The following is a 14209-nucleotide window of genomic DNA, read 5'->3' on the forward strand; positions in this document are numbered from 1 at the left end:
GGGGAGGCACATGACCAGCAACAACCAGGATGCAGGCAGAACTCTGTGACAGAAAGGGGTTAGAGCTATGTCATTATGAGAGATGGGGACTATTAACACAGTGCCAGAGGAGGAGGTTTAAACTCCTATGAACCTGGGAAAGAGGACTCCAGATACTTGAAAACCATGAAAGCTGATACAGTGGCCAAGATAACTTGGTTCCCTGGTCCACAGTCAAGCTGTTTGACCTGGACATTGTGTAATACAGGCATTTCCCATTGTGTTTTCAGGCTCTCTGCAACCCCAGGCCCTCCTAATCTCTCTGTGGGGAACTCCCTCCCCAATCCCCAAGAATCTTTCATGCCAATCTCCACCCCTTCCATGAAGGACTCTCCCCACCAATCATCCCCTCTGCAGAGCTCTCCAATTCCAACCCCCACATCCACTGAAGCCCTCACTCCTATCCACAGCTCTTCAATCTCCCTCTCTAGGGATCTTTCGCCTCCCACCTCCAGAGCGCTTCCCCGCTTTACATGGGGCTCTTTCACCATAACCTCCCCTCCCCGTTCTCACCCCAATCCCACTACCTCTATGGGGAGCTATTATCCCAGCACCCTGCTATTACCTCTCTCCCTTCGCTCCAGATACTCTGCTGCCTCCAGCAGCCGTTGGATGTTGATCATCTGTATCTGCTCCATGGCCCCCAGGTAGATGGCGCAGGTGGGGGGGGGGGAGAGAGGGGAGCGATTTGTAGCCTCTGAACTACCACAATCCAAACTGCCACCTGAGGCAGAAGGAGCTGCCACGGGGAGCTGAGAGAGAGCTCCTTCTCTCCCCAAGATCTGGTCTCTTCACATCAATGACAGCGAGCCCAGGATATGTCTCCTCCAGGAAGGAAAGGATGGGGGAGCCACACAGTATTGGGGAGCACTCCCGTCTCCTGATGCCTCCAAGACCCAACTAGGGCAGGAATAATGTATAACTGAGAATCAAATGGCTGAATAACCCTGGTCCTACCAACACTACCTTCACATTGCCTGCCTTCTCCCCCACACTACCCCCGTTTCTTTGCCCTGCTCCTGACCCACGCCAAGCCCTGCTTCTGCACCACACCCTGTCCGTGCCTAGCCCTGCTGCTCCAAACTCTGCCCCCTTCCCAGCCCTGCTTCTGCCCCACACCCTGCTCCGCTCCTGCCCCACACCCTGCTCCGCTCCCCAGCCCTGCTCCGCTTCTCCTCCTTTCCAGCCCTTTCCCGCTCCCGCCCCACACCCTGCCCCCTCCCCAGCCCTGCTCCGCTTCTCCTCCTTTCCAGCCCTTTCCCGCTCCTGCCCCACACCCTGCCCCCTCCCCAGCCCTGCTCCGCTTCTCCTCCTTTCCAGCCCTCCCCCGCTCCTGCCCCACACCCTGCCCCCTTTCCAGCCCTCCCCTGCTCCTGCCCCACACCCTGCCCCCTTTCCAGCCCTCCCCTGCTCCTGCCCCACACCCTGCCCCCTTTCCAGCCCTCCCCCGCTCCTGCCCCACACCCTGCCCCCTTTCCAGCCCTCCCCTGCTCCTGCCCCACACCCTGCCCCCTTTCCAGCCCTCCCCTGCTCCTGCCCCACACCCTGCCCCCTTCCCAGCCCTGCTCCGCTCCTGCCCCCTTTCCAGCCCTCCCCCGCTCCTGCCCCACACCCTGCCCCCTTTCCAGCCCTCCCCCGCTCCTGCCCCACACCCTGCCCCTTTCCCAGCCCTGCGCCGCTCCTGCCCCCTTTCCAGCCCTCCCCCGCTCCTGCCCCACACCCTGCCCCCTTCCCAGCCCTTCTCCCTAACTAGCCCTCTCTACAGTTCCCTCCTAGGCTTGGTCCTACCCCGCTCCTGCCCCATGCGGTCCCTACAGCCCAGCTCCAAGCCCCGGCCCTGACCCGTCCCCTCAGCGCCCCAGAGCAGAGCCGCTCGGCGACCTCTCACAGTTTGTTTACCTCCGGCGAGCGAGCACGGGCGGGGGGAGGGGACACACGGTTGCTGCCGCCCCACTGCCGCCTGGGAAATGTAGTTCCGGCTTTCCTCCCCGCCCCTCCCTTTGCAGGAGAAGGCGCCGCGATGCATTGTGGGAAGCGTGTCTCTTCCCGCCTCACCCGTTGGGGGCAGACCCGCGCCAGGGACCGGGCGGTTTCCCCAACCGTTGGCAGGCTCCGCCCCCTGACCGGCGCTTTACTCGGGTGCCAGCGAAACGGGCCGGCGCGGACGCACCTCAGGCAGCCCCGCTCCGAGGGGGGGAAGGTAACGGCCGCCCTGGGGCTCTCCACAGGGGTTTGCACCCTTGTGGGGGTGGCTCGAAGCACCAGCTCCCGGAGTCCTGGGACGAGGCGGGACGTCATTTCAAATAACAGAGCAGCGAGGGAGGGCTGCCTAGGCAGGGATTCTGCGGTTCATCTCCCTGGGAAACAGTGGGACCAGAGTGAGTGAGTGTGTGTGTGTGTACAGTGGTACCAGAGTGTGTGTGCGTGTGGTATCAGAGTGAGTGTGTGTGTGTGTGTGTGTGGTACCAGAGTGAGTGTGTGTGTGTGTGTGTACAGTGGTACCTGAGTGAGTGTGTGCGTGTGGTACCAGAGTGAGTGTGTGTGTGTGTGTACAGTGGGACCAGAGTGAGTGTGTGTGTGTGTGTGTGTGTACAGTGGGACCAGAGTGAGTGTGTGTGTGTGTGTGTGTGTGTACAGTGGTACCTGAGTGAGTGTGTGTGTGTGTGTGTGTGTGGTACCAGAGTGAGTGTGTGTGTGTGTGTGTGTGTGTGGTACCAGAGTGAGTGTGTGTGTATGTACAGTGGTACCAGAGTGAGTGTGTGTGTGTGTGTGTGTGGTACCAGAGTGAGTGTGTGTGTATGTACAGTGGTACCAGAGTGAGTGGGTGTGTGTGTGTGTGTGGTACCAGAGTGAGTGTGTGTGTATGTACAGTGGTACCAGAGTGAGTGGGTGTGTGTGTGTGTGTGTGTACAGTGGTACCAGAGTGAGTGTGTGTGTATGTACAGTGGTACCTGAGTGAGTGTGTGTGTGTGTACAGTGGTACCTGAGTGAGTGTGTGCGTGTGGTACCAGAGTGAGTGTGTGTGTGTGTACAGTGGTACCAGAGTGAGTGTGTGTGTGGTACCAGAGTGAGTGTGTGTGTGTGTGGTACCAGAGTGAGTGTGTGTGTGTGTGTGGTACCAGAGTGAGTGTGTGTGTGTGTGGTACCAGAGTGAGTGTGTGTGTATGTACAGTGGTACCAGAGTGAGTGTGTGTGTGTGTGTGTATGTACAGTGGTACCAGAGTGAGTGTGTGTGTGTGTGTGTGTGTGTGGTACCAGAGTGAGTGTGTGTGTATGTACAGTGGTACCAGAGTGAGTGTGTGTGTGTGTGTGTGTATATGTATGTATGTACAGTGGTACCAGAGTGAGTGTGTGTGTGTGTGTGTACAGTGGTACCAGAGTGAGTGTGAGTGTGTGTGTGTGTGTGTGTACAGTGGTACCAGAGTGAGTGTGAGTGTGTGTGTGTGTGTGTGTGTGTGTACAGTGGTACCAGAGTGTGTGTGTGTGTGTGTGTGTACAGTGGTACCAGAGTGAGTGTGTGTGTGTGTGTGTACAGTGGTACCAGAGTGAGTGTGAGTGTGTGTGTGTGTGTGTACAGTGGTACCAGAGTGAGTGTGAGTGTGTGTGTGTGTGTACAGTGGTACCAGAGTGAGTGTGCGTGTGTGTGTGTGTGTACAGTGGTACCTGAGTGAGTGTGTGCGTGTGGTACCAGAGTGAGTGTGTGTGTATGTACAGTGGTACCAGAGTGAGTGTGTGTGTGTGTGTGTGTACAGTGGTACCAGAGTGAGTGTGTGTGTGTGTGTGTGTACAGTGGTACCAGAGTGAGTGTGTGTGTGTGTGTACAGTGGTACCAGAGTGAGTGTGTGTGCGTGTGTGTGTGTACAGTGGTACCAGAGTGAGTGTGTGTGCGTGTGTGTGTGTACAGTGGTACCAGAGTGAGTGTGTGTGCGTGTGTGTGTGTACAGTGGTACCTGAGTGAGTGTGTGCGTGTGGTACCAGAGTGAGTGTGTGTGTGTGTGTGTGTGTGTGTGTGGTACCAGAGTGAGTGTGTGTGTATGTACAGTGGTACCAGAGTGAGTGTGTGTGTGTGTGGTACCAGAGTGAGTGTGTGTGTATGTACAGTGGTACCAGAGTGAGTGGGTGTGTGTGTGTGTACAGTGGTACCAGAGTGAGTGTGTGTGTGTGTGCGTGTGTGTACAGTGGTACCAGAGTGAGTGTGAGTGTGTGTGTGTGTGTACAGTGGTACCTGAGTGAGTGTGTGCGTGTGGTACCAGAGTGAGTGTGTGTGTATGTACAGTGGTACCAGAGTGAGTGTGTGTGTGTGTGTGTGTGTGTACAGTGGTACCAGAGTGAGTGTGTGTGTGTGTGTGTGTGTACAGTGGTACCAGAGTGAGTGTGTGTGTGTGTGTGTGTGTGTGTGTGTGTGTGTACAGTGGTACCAGAGTGAGTGTGTGTGTGTGTGTGTACAGTGGTACCAGAGTGAGTGTGCGTGTGTGTGTGTACAGTGGTACCAGAGTGAGTGTGTGTGTGTGTGTGTACAGTGGTACCAGAGTGAGTGTGCGTGTGTGTGTGTACAGTGGTACCTGAGTGAGTGTGTGCGTGTGGTACCAGAGTGAGTGTGTGTGTGTGGTACCAGAGTGAGTGTGTGTGTATGTACAGTGGTACCAGAGTGAGTGTGTGTGTGTGGTACCAGGAGTGAGTGTGTGTGTATGTACAGTGGTACCAGAGTGAGTGGGTGTGTGTGTGTGTACAGTGGTACCAGAGTGAGTGTGTGTGTGTGTGTGTGTGTACAGTGGTACCAGAGTGAGTGTGTGTGTGTGTGTGTGTGTGTGTGTGTACAGTGGTACCAGAGTGAGTGTGTGCGTGTGGTACCAGAGTGAGTGTGTGTGTGTGTGTGTGTGTGTGTGTATGTACAGTGGTACCAGAGTGTGTGTGTGTGTGTGTGTATGTATGTGTGTACAGTGGTACCAGAGTGAGTGTGTGTGTGTGTGTGTGTGTGTACAGTGGTACCAGAGTGAGTGTGTGTGTGTGTGTGTGTGTACAGTGGTACCAGAGTGAGTGTGTGTGTGTACAGTGGTTGGTGTGTGTGTGTGTGTGTGTGTGTGTACACAGTGGTACCAGAGTGAGTGAGTGTGTGTCTGTGTGTGTGTGTGTGTACAGTGGTACCAGAGTGAGTGTGTGTGTGTACAGTGGTTGGTGTGTGTGTGTGTGTGTGTGTGTGTACACAGTGGTACCCGAGTGAGTGAGTGTGTGTCTGTGTGTGTGTGTGTACACAGTGGTACCAGAGTGAGTGTGTGTGTGTGTACACAGTGGTATCAGAGTGAGTGTGTGTGTGTGTACAGTGGTTGGTGTGTGTGTGTGTGGTACCAGAGTGAGTGTGTGTGTACAGTGGTTGGTGTGTGTGTGTGTGTGTGTGTGTATACAGTGGTACCAGAGTGAGTGAGTGTGTGTGTGTGTGTGGTACCAGAGTGAGTGTGTGTGTATGTACAGTGGTACCAGAGTGAGTGTGTGTGTGTGTGGTACCAGAGTGAGTGTGTGTGTATGTACAGTGGTACCAGAGTGAGTGGGTGTGTGTGTGTGTACAGTGGTACCAGAGTGAGTGTGTGTGTGTGTGTGTGTACAGTGGTACCAGAGTGAGTGTGCGTGTGTGTGTGTGTGTGTGTGTGTACAGTGGTACCAGAGTGAGTGTGCGTGTGTGTGTGTGTGTGTACAGTGGTTGGGGTGTGTGTGTGTGTGTGTGTGTACAGTGGTACCAGAGTGGGTGTGTGTGTGTGTGTACAGTGGTTGGGGTGTGTGTGTGTGTGTGTGTACACAGTGGTACCAGAGTGAGTGTGTGTGTGTGTACACAGTGGTATCAGAGTGAGTGTGTGTGTGTGTACAGTGGTTGGTGTGTGTGTGTGTGGTACCAGAGTGAGTGTGTGTGTACAGTGGTTGGTGTGTGTGTGTGTGTGTGTGTGTGTGTATACAGTGGTACCAGAGTGAGTGAGTGTGTGTGTGTGTGTACAGTGGTTGGGGTGTGTGTGTGTGTGTGTACAGTGGTACCAGAGTGGGTGGGTGTGTGTGTGTGTGTACAGTGGTTGGGGTGTGTGTGTGTGTGTGTACACAGTGGTACCAGAGTGAGTGTGTGTGTGTGCGCGCACACATTTTCCAAATCCATTGGTTTGAATTACACCAGAGAATGCAAAGGGGGGGGCAGCGCTCACTTTATTTTAGATTACAGTATTTGCACTAGGGATGTTCGATATCATTTAATTGAGTAATCATGTAACGGCACCAAATCTGAATGGTTATATGATTTTGCAGTAGTCCTGGGGGGGGGGGGGCAGCCAGTGCGCTCCTGGCCCCACTCCTGGGGAGCCCCCTGCCACCCCATGCTGCTGCCTGTCTGTCAGCATGAGGGGAGCCGAAAAACCGGCTCCCCACTCGGAGCAGCTCCCACCTGTTGCCCCGCCCACCTGTCTCTAATACACAGGAGCTGCAGGTGGCCCAACTCTCCGCAGACAGGAACTGCGCTGGCATCCCATCGAACAGCTTGTGTCCATGGAGGGGCCAAGCTTCCCATGGGCAGGGGATGTGTCAACATAGCACCTGCCCTCTCCTCGTGCTGCTTCTGTGGGAAGTGGGGAGCAGCTTCACATGAGCAGATACGCGTGGGGAGCTGGCTTGAAAGACAGCTTCCTACATGTACTGACTCCCACCTGCCCCCCTTCATCCTCTGTGTTGCTGCCTTTCTATCAGAGGCAGTAGCGCAGGCGGGGGGGCACACAGGCATTTCTGCAGGATCCGATGATTGCAGGGAGCTGGCTCTCCATGGGCACCAGCTCCTGCCTCCCCACCACCACGTATTGCCTCTAATACATAGGTAGCAAGGGGGAGTGGGTGTGGAAGTGCGTGTAGTTGTTAGTATTAACCGATAAGGGCTTATCGGTTAATCATTTGGACAACTATACATTAACATTCCTAGTTTTTACTGTAAAAACCAAAAGAAAGCTTTTTTTCCCCAGTTCCTCTATTATAACTACTGTCGTATAATTTCTACCAGGAGAATTGAATTTACAAGAGTAGAATTATAGACAAAAAACTGTATTCAAAAAATAAAAGAATGTAAAATATTAGAGCCTACAAAAATGCTCAAATGCTTTTTCAGCCAGTTGCTCAGACAAATAAGTTTGTGTATAGGAGACAATGCTGCCCACTCATTTACAGTGTCACCTGAAAGAACAGGTGTTCCTATAGCACTGTTGAAGCCAGCATCACAAAATTTTTGTGCTACATGCACTAAGGATTCATATGTCCCTTCATGCTTCACCCACCCTTCCAGAGGACGTGTGACCATGCTGATGATTGATTGTGCTTGGTATCTGTCCAAAGTAGTGCAGACCAATGCATATTCATTTTCCTCAACTGAATCAGATACAACCAGAAGAAGGTTGATTTTCTTTTTTGATAGTTTGGTTTCTGTGGTTTCTGCATCAGAGTGTTGCTCTTTGAAGATTTCTGAAAAAATGTTTCACAACTCCACCCTCTAAGATTTTGGAAGGCATCTTAGATTCTTTAGAACTCTCATATTGGTATCTCCTTTGTCTGATCTACAGTGAAAGTGTTCTTAAAATGAACAACATATGCTTCGTTACCATTGGGCTTGCCAATTTTCCTGACTGGACATCAACATCTGAGACTGCTATAACATGAAATATATGGCAGAATGCTGATAAAACAGAAAAGTAGACATACAGTTTTCCCCAAGAAGTTCAATCACAAATTTAATTAATATATTTTTTTAATGAGCACCATTAGCATTGAAGTATGTCCTCTGGAATGATGGCTTAAGTATGAAAGGGCATACGAATATTTAGCATATCTGGCACAAATATCTTGCAGTGCAAACTCTCAAAGTGCCATGCAAATACCTGTGCTCATTTTCAGGTGGCATTGTAAATAAGACGTTGGCAGCATTTTTTCCCATAAATATAAACAAACTTGTTTTTCTCAGTGATTACCTGAATAAGAAGTAGGACTGAGTGGACTTGTATGCTCTAAGGTTTACATTGTTTTGTTTTCAAGTGGTTTTTTTTAATACATATCTACATTTGTAAGTTGCATTTTTGCAATCAGAGTCTCAGAGGATAGTTGTATTAGTCTGTGTAAAAATGAGAAGGAGTTCTGTGGCACCTTGAAGATTAAATCTATTATTCTTTAAGGTGCCACAGGAGTCCTCACTGTTTTCAAGATAAAGAGATTGCAATACAATACTTGTATGAGGTGAATTGAAAAATAATGTTACTTTTGTTTACCATTTTTACCGTGCAAATATTTGTAAGAAAAAATTATATAAAGTGTGCGCTGTACACTTTGTATTCTGTGTTGTACAGGTTGGACCTCCCTGATCCAGGGATGTAAAAGAGTAGTCAATTAATTGACTGCCAGATAAGCCTACCCAGTAAGGCTATGTCTACACTGGCGGCTTCTTGAGCAAGATTTGTGCAAGGAGTCTTGTGCAAGAAAACATCCACACTGCCATGTGCAAGCTGTGCTTCTGCATAAGAGCGCCCATGGCAGTGTGGACACTCTCTTGTGCAAGAAAGCTCCGATGGCCATTTTAGCCATAGGGCTTTCTTGCGCAAAAAACCCCTGCCGAGTGGCCTCACTGCCTGTTAAAAAAGAGTGTAACTCTTGCGCAAGAAGCCCTCTCTTACCACGCGGTACTGTAAATCTTCTTCTGCAGTGTGGACTGCCCACCCTCTCTTGCGGAAGAAGATTTACAGTACCGCGTGGTAAGAGAGGGCTTCTTGCACAAGAGCTATGCTCTTTTTTAACAGGTGTAAGCCCTCTTGCGCAGGGGCCCTTGTGCAAGAGGGCAGTGTGGACACTCGGCAGGGGTTTCTTGCGCAAGAAAACCCTATGGCTAAAATGACCATCAGAGCTTTCTTGCACAAGAGAGTGTCCATACTGCCATGGGCACTCTTGCGCAGCTTGCACATGGCAGTGTGGATGTTTTCTTACGCAAGACTTCTTGCACAAGAAGCCTTACTGGGTATTGGGTTGACTTTGCTTTCCCTCCCCCCCACTCTCTCTATATCAGAGGTAGTGGGGAGGACGGGGGGGACAGGAGCTGGTGCTGGGGGAGCCATCTTAAAAGCCGGTTCCCCCAGCACCAGCTCTGCGGTGCATGGGGTGTATGGGGATGCAGAGGCACAGTGGTCAGGGACACAACCTGAGCCAGGACTCAGCAGTCCCAGATTGTACCGGGTCCCGGACCACTGTTTCTCTGCCTTTTAAATGAAGTAAAAGCCAGGTGGGGTAGGTCTGGGACCCGGCGCAAGCTGGGACTCAGCAGCCCGGCTTGCACCGGGTCTGGGACCTACCCCTGCTGCGGCTCTGCAGTTTAAATGTAGTAGGGGAGAGGCTGACTGCATACCTAGCTCCTACTATATTTAAACTGCAGAGCCACAGCAGGGCCCTTTATCGACTAATCGCGTACTCGATACAAATTGTATCGTCTGGCACCCTTGGAACCTGACTGGTCTCGAACCAGGAAATTTGCCAGCCCAGAGGAGGTCCCCTGCCATGGCCCCTCATCTCACCAACCTTCAGCACTTCCAGCTCTGGGGGGCCTCCACTATCCCTGGCCCCAGCCAGCAACCCTGCTGAGTTGCTGACCCCACTGCTGCCAACCTAGCCAGACTGCCTGAAGAGCTTCTGCAGACTCCCACCCTATGCTGCTGCAGGTCCAAACCTGTGGGGCCAGGTACTGGCTCTGGCCCCGGTCCCTGCACAGGCTGCTGCCAGCTCCAGATCTGGTCCCGCTTCTAGGGCCTGGCGGGGGTTGCTGAGAACACAGGCTCTCAGCCCTAGTCCCTCAGCAGCCTTCAGGCTCTGGCCCCGCTTCCACTGATGATTGATTCTTCTCAAATGATGATGTCCAGTTTAGGGATGAGAAGGACTAGTCCACTATCCGATAAGCAAATGCTTTTCAGATAGTCAACAGGATAGTTGACTAGTTGCTCCCCCATATGACATAGAGGCTGCTAGGGGGAGAGGGAAAAGAGGGGGTAACTTAAAAGCGGCAGTCTCTGGGCTCCACGTGGCACTGCTGCTTTGAAAAGTCACGTGCAGCCCGGGGCCAGCTTGGGTGTCCCCAGGCTGCGCGTGGCGTTTCAAAGCGTCAGTGCCGCATGAAGCCTGGGATTAGCTGGGGACTCCTTGCAGCATTTCAAAGTGGCAGCACCACGTGGAGCCCAGGATTCCAGCCCTGGTCCCATTGCTACAGGCTGTCGGTAGCTGTCGAAGGCTCAGGCTCCAGCCTTGTGGCAGTCTGCGCATTCTGGCCCTGCTTCCGCAGGCTGCCTGGGACACCCATCCCATGCTGCCTCGGGCTGTCACTATCACGGTCCTAGCTGCTGGGGGCTGCCGCTGCCTCCGGCCCCACTACTGCTGGCTGCTGCCAGCCCCTACCCACCCCCCTGTGGCAAGCTGCTAGGGGCTGCAGCGGGCTTCAGCCCAGCACTGCTCCTGAATGGCCCTCCTGCCACTAGGCTACCAGGGCGCTCTAATCCAGGAACATCTGTTGCCAGACCACAGAGTGCCAGTTTGGGGAGGTGCAACCTGTAATTTAAATCAGTATATTTGAAAATGTAGAGAAACACCCAAAATATTTAATAAATTTCAATTGATATTATATTTAACAGTGCAATTAAAATGGCCATTAATTGCAATTAATTTTTTAATTAATCGTGTGAGTTAACTGTGATTAATTGACAGCCCTACTTCTAGCCCTTATGAAGAAAGAGTTTGAAAATAGGTTCCCTTAAAGCTCCAAAAGGCAGAAGGCAAATAAAAATGTCCCCAACGTTATTTTTAAAACATTTGTGATTTTTAAGCAAATCTCATGATGTTGAGGAGTTCGGTGCATGAGTAGAGTTGGCAATACAGCATGCACCAAGTAAGAGACTTTCCATGCTCCCTGGAACTTATATTCTAAACAGACAAAAGGAACACAGGGTGTGAGAAGGGATGTACAGATGGGAAACCAAGACTCTGGTTCTGCAAACTGCTCTGAATGGAAAGAATGTAGGGCTCCACACAAACACAGGGTTACACTGAAATGAAGCAGCTTGCAAGGTAGAGGCTTATGTGGTAGGTCACACAAGGTGCTCTGTTAGAGCCAGGAACTGAATACAGTTCTTCTAGTGCATTGGGAATTTTAACTAAGAATCACCAAATCATTTCACATAGGGCACATGACAAACACCGGACAGGAGTGACTTTCAGGCAACTCTAACTCAGCCCTTAAAAATACTCCAAGGCTGTGTCTAGACTGCATCCCTATTCTGTAAAAGGGATGCAAATTAGACACATCCCAATTGCAAATGAAACAGGGATTTAAATCCCCCCCCTGCTTCATTTGCAATTGTGATGTGTCTAATTTGCATCCATTTTACGGAAAAGGGATGCAGTCTAGACACAGCCCAAGTGTTCCACTTTAGTAGGCTAACAGCTATGATGCCACTAAAGAAGAGAGTATAAGCGTTGAAAAATACTACTACATCAGAATTGTAACACTATATCAGCTTTGTACAGCTCTGAAATAATACAAGGTACAAGCTAATAAAGAATTAGGCTTAGAACATCTAATTTAGTATTTTATAAGAGGAAGTTACATCTCAACCAAAGATGCAGAACCATTTAGAGTTGTTTTTTGGGTGGTGGAGGTTGTGTTTTTTAATAGTCCTTTTCATTGTACCTTTCACCTTCCCTGCTACTTAACTATGGAACAGGTTTAGCACACGTGCCTGTGAGTCAGATTATCGGGGTTCTAGTCGCAATTTTGATAAATCTAGCTTGATGCACGATGTTGACAAACTGGTTGCTGTTTCCCTCATTCCCATTTGCAAAATAGGGAAAGGGGCCCTTACCTACCTCGCAGAGCTGTGACCAGCTTAGTTCTTTGGTATGTGTAAAGTGCTTTGAGATACAGGTATAAAAAGTGCAACAGAAGAGCAAAGTAGCACTACATAATGATATCACAGTATTTTGTACATTTGAAGAGCTATATATTTGCTAAGTAGCAGCAGTGTTAAACCACTGAGGGAATCACTGCTGTACAGGCTCTGCTTCCCATTCTCTTTTATACTCTGTATCCTTAATATATTATATATATTTAGTGTTCCCTGTTTTTCAAACAGTGTCAAATGGTCACGGTAAGTGTGCAAGACTTGAAACTCTGTCAGCATCTTTTAAGATTAGTATGGTGGAGTTTGAAACCTGCCAATGACTGTGTGATGCCAGGCTTAGAAGTTAACAAAGACCCAAAATGAGAGACATGATACAGAACAGATGCAGATTGCCAACTCCAAAGGCCCAGAAGTCATCACTCTGACAGTCCCCCCCACTCTCTCCAGTTACAATGGACTAAAAATCATGTTGATTTTTTAAAAACAGGGCCTCTTTTTGTTTTCTGATTTCTAAGCCTTTAAGATGCATATAGATTACATTTTCAAGCATTTCTCCACAATCATGGGGGCTACAAACTTATTTAACCTGAACATTGACTGCAGCCTGAGAGTGATAAGCTAGAATTATGAATACTAATCACTTAAATTAACCTAAAAGAAAGACTGCAGAAGGTCTGTGCCTGGTAAAAGGTAAATTTGGGGCTAAAAACACAGGCTATCCCTCAGAATGAGGAGCATTCAAGAAGTATGCAAGCTATGTTATGGCAGCATTAAAAGAATATTTCATCTGTCATCTCAAGTCCTACTGTGGGTAGGGGTCAGACAGCAAAATGCCTGATTTGTACATGATGGAGACAAATGTGGCTGGGAAATGAATGGCATGAGGCAGCTTCCTTGAGAGGGTTGAGCTGCTTGATGTCATTCAATGATGCTAACTAAAAATCCAAAGTCAAATTAAAATGTAGTCACGCAATACACATGCAAAACTAGGGAGGGGAAGAGGAAAGTATTTTAGAGGACAGTAAGATCATTTAATTTAGTGGCTCACGATGATCTGTAAATTCAGTTGTCTAGTTATATGTGCTTGCTGCTTGGTATCTTTGGCAGCTGGGATTCACTTTCATTGTGTTCTGCAGCTTCACACTTTAGAAAGGAGGTTTTCCATTTATTAAATGGCATCTCAGCAGCCCTCCATTTCCAGCCTTAATAATGTTAATCTTTCTGATGGTCTTTTTCCTCCTTCTTCACAACAGTTTGACTCCAAAAAGAAATCTGCAGTGCAGGAGTCAATTAACATGTACATCTGAAATGCTGCCTTACTATTTTAACCAAGTAGACTAGATTTGGTTTATAATAAAAATATTTAATATTTTGTACTAATATAGCACATTCCATGAGGCAATCTCTTAGTGCTTAACAATAAGTAATTAAGCTTCACAAGAACCCATGGCTTTAGATTTTTGTCTCCCATTTTACAGATGGGTAAACTGAGGCACAGAAGGATTACATGATTTACTCAGGATCGCACACTTATCCTTGGCTCTAACCACCAGACCATAAGCCCTAGAAAACAGTACTTTTGAAGCCTGTAATAAATCTTAAACATGGTCTATTATTTTTTGGTTAAAATCAGTTAGTGCTCCATCCCTATCCTGAATGTTTTTTATTTTATTAACCCCTTTTCTCACAATAGGTATTGCAATCTCCAAAAAGATCACAGGAATAGCGATACTATATATGTATAGTTCTCATTCGCCACAGTGGACTGTGACGGGACGTCTGCCCTGCACTGGGCCTTTTATGTGTTAAAACCCAGCGTTGGAGCTGGGCTGGTATGAGGCAATTAGGGCCCAGCTGAGGGCAGTATAAATAAGGCAAGCTCCCAGGCTGCAGGGCCTGAAGCAAGGCCTAAGTGGACTAAGGCTGCAGAGAAGCAGCCAGGGTAGTCAAAGGCAGCAGTTCCACACTCCTTTGCCAATGATGAGTGGCCATTTCAGGCTGCAGTTTGTCCCTGAGGTAAGGGGCTAAATGAACACTGGCTGTGGGTCACTGAGGCCAGGACGGCATAGGGGTTGGCAGTTCCCAGAGGGGGAGGACCCCAGTGTGCAGAGACATGGAGAGACACCAACCAGAAAGGGGCACTCTAGCACCAGGAAGCTAATTCCCAGAGTGACCAGCCGGAGGTGCCCTGGTGGTGAGTCACACCATGTTATGCTGACATACAACAACTTTCCTTT

The 14209-nt window shown here is 49.7% G+C and overlaps 1 protein-coding gene and 1 long non-coding RNA gene across 12 annotated transcripts in view; one reads left to right on the forward strand and one right to left on the reverse strand.

The window, feature by feature from the left end:
- Positions 1-14209, reverse strand: part of MXI1 (MAX interactor 1, dimerization protein) — a 160476-nt gene that overhangs the window by 82093 nt on the left and 64174 nt on the right. Inside the window, exon 1 of one of the 8 annotated variants that reach the window (XM_025190690.2) lies at positions 1939-2080. The exons of 6 other annotated variants lie outside the window; for them this stretch is intronic. In XM_025190690.2, the coding sequence (XP_025046475.1) occupies positions 1939-2065 (127 nt within the window). In that variant the 5' untranslated portion in view covers positions 2066-2080. Of the gene's footprint in view, positions 1-604; positions 1186-1938; positions 2081-14209 lie in introns of those variants that run through there. One more of the 8 variants, XM_014579483.3, reaches the window with a different exon arrangement.
- Positions 2091-14209, forward strand: part of LOC106732807 (uncharacterized) — an 84148-nt gene continuing 72029 nt past the window's right edge. For all 4 annotated transcript variants that reach the window (XR_012905723.1, XR_012905722.1, XR_012905721.1 and 1 more), the window contains exon 1: positions 2091-2239. This is a non-coding gene — a long non-coding RNA (uncharacterized LOC106732807). The remainder of the gene's footprint in view (positions 2240-14209) is intronic.

This window comes from Pelodiscus sinensis, chromosome 8 (genome assembly GCF_049634645.1).
Source record: "Pelodiscus sinensis isolate JC-2024 chromosome 8, ASM4963464v1, whole genome shotgun sequence".
Lineage (NCBI taxonomy): Eukaryota > Metazoa > Chordata > Testudines > Trionychidae > Pelodiscus > Pelodiscus sinensis.